This window comes from Solanum dulcamara, chromosome 12 (assembly GCF_947179165.1).
Source record: "Solanum dulcamara chromosome 12, daSolDulc1.2, whole genome shotgun sequence".
Taxonomy (NCBI): Eukaryota; Viridiplantae; Streptophyta; class Magnoliopsida; order Solanales; family Solanaceae; genus Solanum; species Solanum dulcamara.
The window spans coordinates 16120484-16124312 of NC_077248.1; the positions used below are offsets into that span (position 1 = coordinate 16120484).

Consider the following 3829-nt stretch of genomic DNA (forward strand, 5'->3'; position numbering starts at 1 on the left):
CTGACTTAGTCATCTCTCTTTCAGCAATATATTTCCCTATAAAAAGCAGCAAACAAGAGAAAAATAAACCAGTATGCCGAAGCGTAAGAATTATGGTAATTTTTTCTGTATCGTTCCAATTTTTGTTGAATGTCCTCGGGGGATGGTATGCCGAACTGATGGAACCATGAAGTGTACATTTGTGTACTTCTGTTTGGTCTATTATGACTTATTAAGTAGGGTAGTGAGACTAATGAAGTAATCTTCACTGCATGGAATTGTTAGACCACCCATTGGATGGCTGTATCCAAACTCTTCTTTAGCCCAATGTAACAAATCTTGAAACAAAGGATGGTTCAAATATGCTATTGGAACAACAAATCTCCTACATGTTTCACCAACATATACTACAAAATGTCCCTTTGGAACATAATTAGTCGTAGTTGTTGGTGACACACTTTTATTTTTATGTGAAATCGATCGTCGAAGCTTGCTTTTGGCATGAGCTATACCAACTAAACCTCTTCCCATTTTTTGAGAAAAATTAAGTGAACAACAGGGTAGGTATTCTCAAAAAAAGAAAGAAACGGAAATAGACTAGGAGGTAAGAGTGAGTAAGACTAACTAGGTTATAGCAAGGAGCTAGATAACTTTGACCAGAGGAAGCAGGCTTAGGTCACCCGTCCCCTTGATCTAGACACAAACTTACTTGAAAATTTTGAAGTGTTAGAATAAAATTATATTGACTAGTATTTGGCAATGGTAGCTTTGAAAAGTAGAGTGAGATATATATAGGGACGCTACATTCATCAAATTATGAATAAAGAAGAGTAAATGAATTAGGTAAAACATATGGTTAGATATCAGCAAAAGATCACATGGTTTTGGCTAAATATATATATTAAGACAACATGTGCTACCACTTTAGGGTACAAAGAAGAAGAATAAGCAGATTGCACAACATAAAAAAATGTGATATGCTAATATTTGTATCTAGTTATTCTCTACAAGCACTTACACTCACTACATTTCAAAATTTACGATTGCTTGTTGAATACCTAATAAGTGAGGATCCCAAAGAGTTTGTTCTCTATTATAGGAGCATTGAACTTGAACTTGCATTATTTAGTGACATATTTACAATTAAAAGTCAGTGGGGTCATTGAGATAGTATATTTAGATTCTTGATATTGGAGCCTCAACTCACCTAGCACAAATTTTTTTATTGAGTCAGGTTAGTTAATTAAGATTTGTACTTGGATTCTTTATTCAAAAATTAGTTCCTACTTTGTTCAAGAGTTAAAATGCCTTAATTGATAGAGATTTCTTGTCGAGAATTGGACTTTTAACTTTAATTTTGAACTTGCTTGCTTGTGGAGTTTATGTTATATCCATAATTGAATAACTTAGTTCGTCGAAATAGTATGAATAGGTAAGTTATTTAAAATTGTGAGATTTGAAATTTTGAAATAAAATATATTACTTACTCCAACATGTAAAGCGAGCACTGAGCGGTATGATGATATTAGAATTGTGTACACTAACGATGTATATTAGTTAAATTCTGGTTTCTGGTTAGGTGTGTTATTAGATTACTAACAACATCTGCCACATAAACATAAATTGCCACGTCATCAACAAAAACATAAATTTCCACGTCACAGCATGACACGTGAAACCACCACAATCACCTCAGGCACCTTTACACACCCCTCATCCCACCCCACCCCACCCCACCCCTGGCAATACCAACACCCAATTATTTTTGCTAATTTTGTAAATTTACTTAAGAAGTGAAGATTCTTTATTTATCTTATCTATTTCTTACGCAGATTTTTAATTTCAAGAGATTCCTTTTTATAAAAAAAATTAAGGTAAGAGAAACGGTAGGAAATTATAAGGTGAAAAATCTAATTCTCATTAACAAAATGAAAGTCAGATAACATACATATCATTGTCCATTTAAATTGGAGAGATGTGAATAATAAAATAAAAATTAAAAACTCATGAGTAATATATATATATATAATTACATTAAGCCAAGTAATTAGCTAATAAAAATCAATACTACATATAATTCTTACTATATTAAAAGCATGAAGGTTATTAGAAATGTTATTTGAACTTTTGTTCTCGGTAATCAAACATTTTATTACTAGAGAGAAGCTTTACACATGTAGAGTAGCAGCAAACAAATAAGAGAAGAAAAACTATAACTCCATGCCTACATTGGTTGGTATTTGTCCACCCAAGTGCATGCTTTAAAGCAGACTCCCACACTTCCTTTCTTCCTATACCAAGCTGTCAATCAACCTGAATAGAAAACCAGTTTTCTCATGTATCCTGCTAACCATGGCAGCACACTTTCTCTTTGAAATACCTCCTGTAGAATTTGTCTTATAATAATTTGCAAAGGCCTTGTAATCCATTGAAAGATTCTACAGTTCCTTTGTAACAACCCACAACTTTCCCTTTTAGAATCCGAATTTATCTTCATAAGTATCTAAGCTTGAACCAGGTGGTTTCCTACTTGTGCTTATGTGTTAAGTTCATTACAATGAGTGAGAAGTGTATTGGAAGTGGTTTAGGGTCATAAGAGACCTCTAGTACTTAGTTGAGTTCAAAACCCCTCTACCGGCTAAGTTTTTTGCATTAGTTCATGCAAGGGTGAACTTCAAACAATTAGATCTCCTAGAATACAAATAATTAGGTGGCTCATGACCTATCAAATTAAATATCTTTGGGTCCTCTTTCCAACGCCTTTGAGTAGCCTCATTTGCAGTTTGGAGTAAAACGTTATGCCCGGTTTAGTAAAGTCCTATATGGTAGTCGCATCTTCACGACCTCCATTACGGGCCGTGAAGACCTTCACAGGCCGTGAAGGCTTGCTGCAACTTTTTTTCAGTAACTTTCTGCACGCGTTTCAGGTTTAATTTGGTCATTTTCAAAGCTTTTTAACCGTATTTTAAGTTATTTTTGGGTGTTTTGAAGAAATATATCATTCCACTTACTTGTTTTCCTCTCATAATCATTAATCCAAACAATCTAGTCTTAAGAAACTCTCTCAAAACTAACCTAGGGTTCCTATTCTTCATCAAGAACCCTAAGACTTTCAAGTCAAAAATTCAAGAATGAAAGAGAAGCCCTTCACCCAAGGTTTTTCCAAGTTCTTCCACTCTAAGAACTCCAAAAAAAGGTTTTCTTTTCTCGAGATCAAGCACCAATATTTCAAGATCAAAGGTTTCCTCTAAGAAAGCTAGTGTTTTTCGAGTTTCAATTGTAATATCAATCTTCCATGTATGTAAGGCTAATCATAGCGTTAGATTGAGTTTATCCATTCGCCCTACATCTAAATTTTATCGTCAAAGACTTGAGTTGATTGTAGCCCTAGTTTTTTTGAATTTCGAATGAGTAATTTCTTTGTTCATTGAGTTCTATATAATTATGCATTAAGATTATTATTATTTCTACACCTTGAATTCTTGAGATTGCTGTTCATAATTTCAGTTACATGAACCCTAGTTGAGTTGATGATCATTATATTAACATGCATTTATTTTGAGTTGATGAGAATAATTTTCATGCATTAAACTAAGTATGATTTGAAATGGAGTCTATGCATGTTTTATTTAGTTTTTTAAATGAGTTGAGTTTTGAGGAGTCCCATGTCACGCCCTGGGAGGTTACCCTAGACGTAACCGGCACCCGAAGGCCATTTCTGACCTCCGAGCAAACCACCTGGTCCAGTCACACATTCATTCAATCACATTCTCCTAGCGGAAACTCAATTAAAGAAATACTATTTATATATGGGGGCCGAAGGCCAAACATTTACAAATCCAACAAGGAA

The 3829-nt window shown here is 34.1% G+C and overlaps 1 protein-coding gene across 1 annotated transcript; it reads right to left on the minus strand.

Annotated features, from left to right (window-relative positions):
* Positions 1 to 201: 201 nt before the first annotated feature.
* Positions 202 to 510, minus strand: LOC129876960 (auxin-induced protein 15A-like). Its single transcript, XM_055952437.1, has one exon. The coding sequence runs from the start codon at positions 508 to 510 to the stop codon at positions 202 to 204; it is 309 nt and encodes a 102-aa protein (XP_055808412.1).
* Between the last annotated feature and the right edge of the window lie 3319 nt (positions 511 to 3829).

Excerpts from the sequence above, each read along its gene's own strand:
- LOC129876960 (XM_055952437.1), bottom strand. The coding sequence starts at position 510 with ATGGGAAGAGGTTTAGTTGGTATAGCTCATGCCAAAAGCAAGCTTCGA.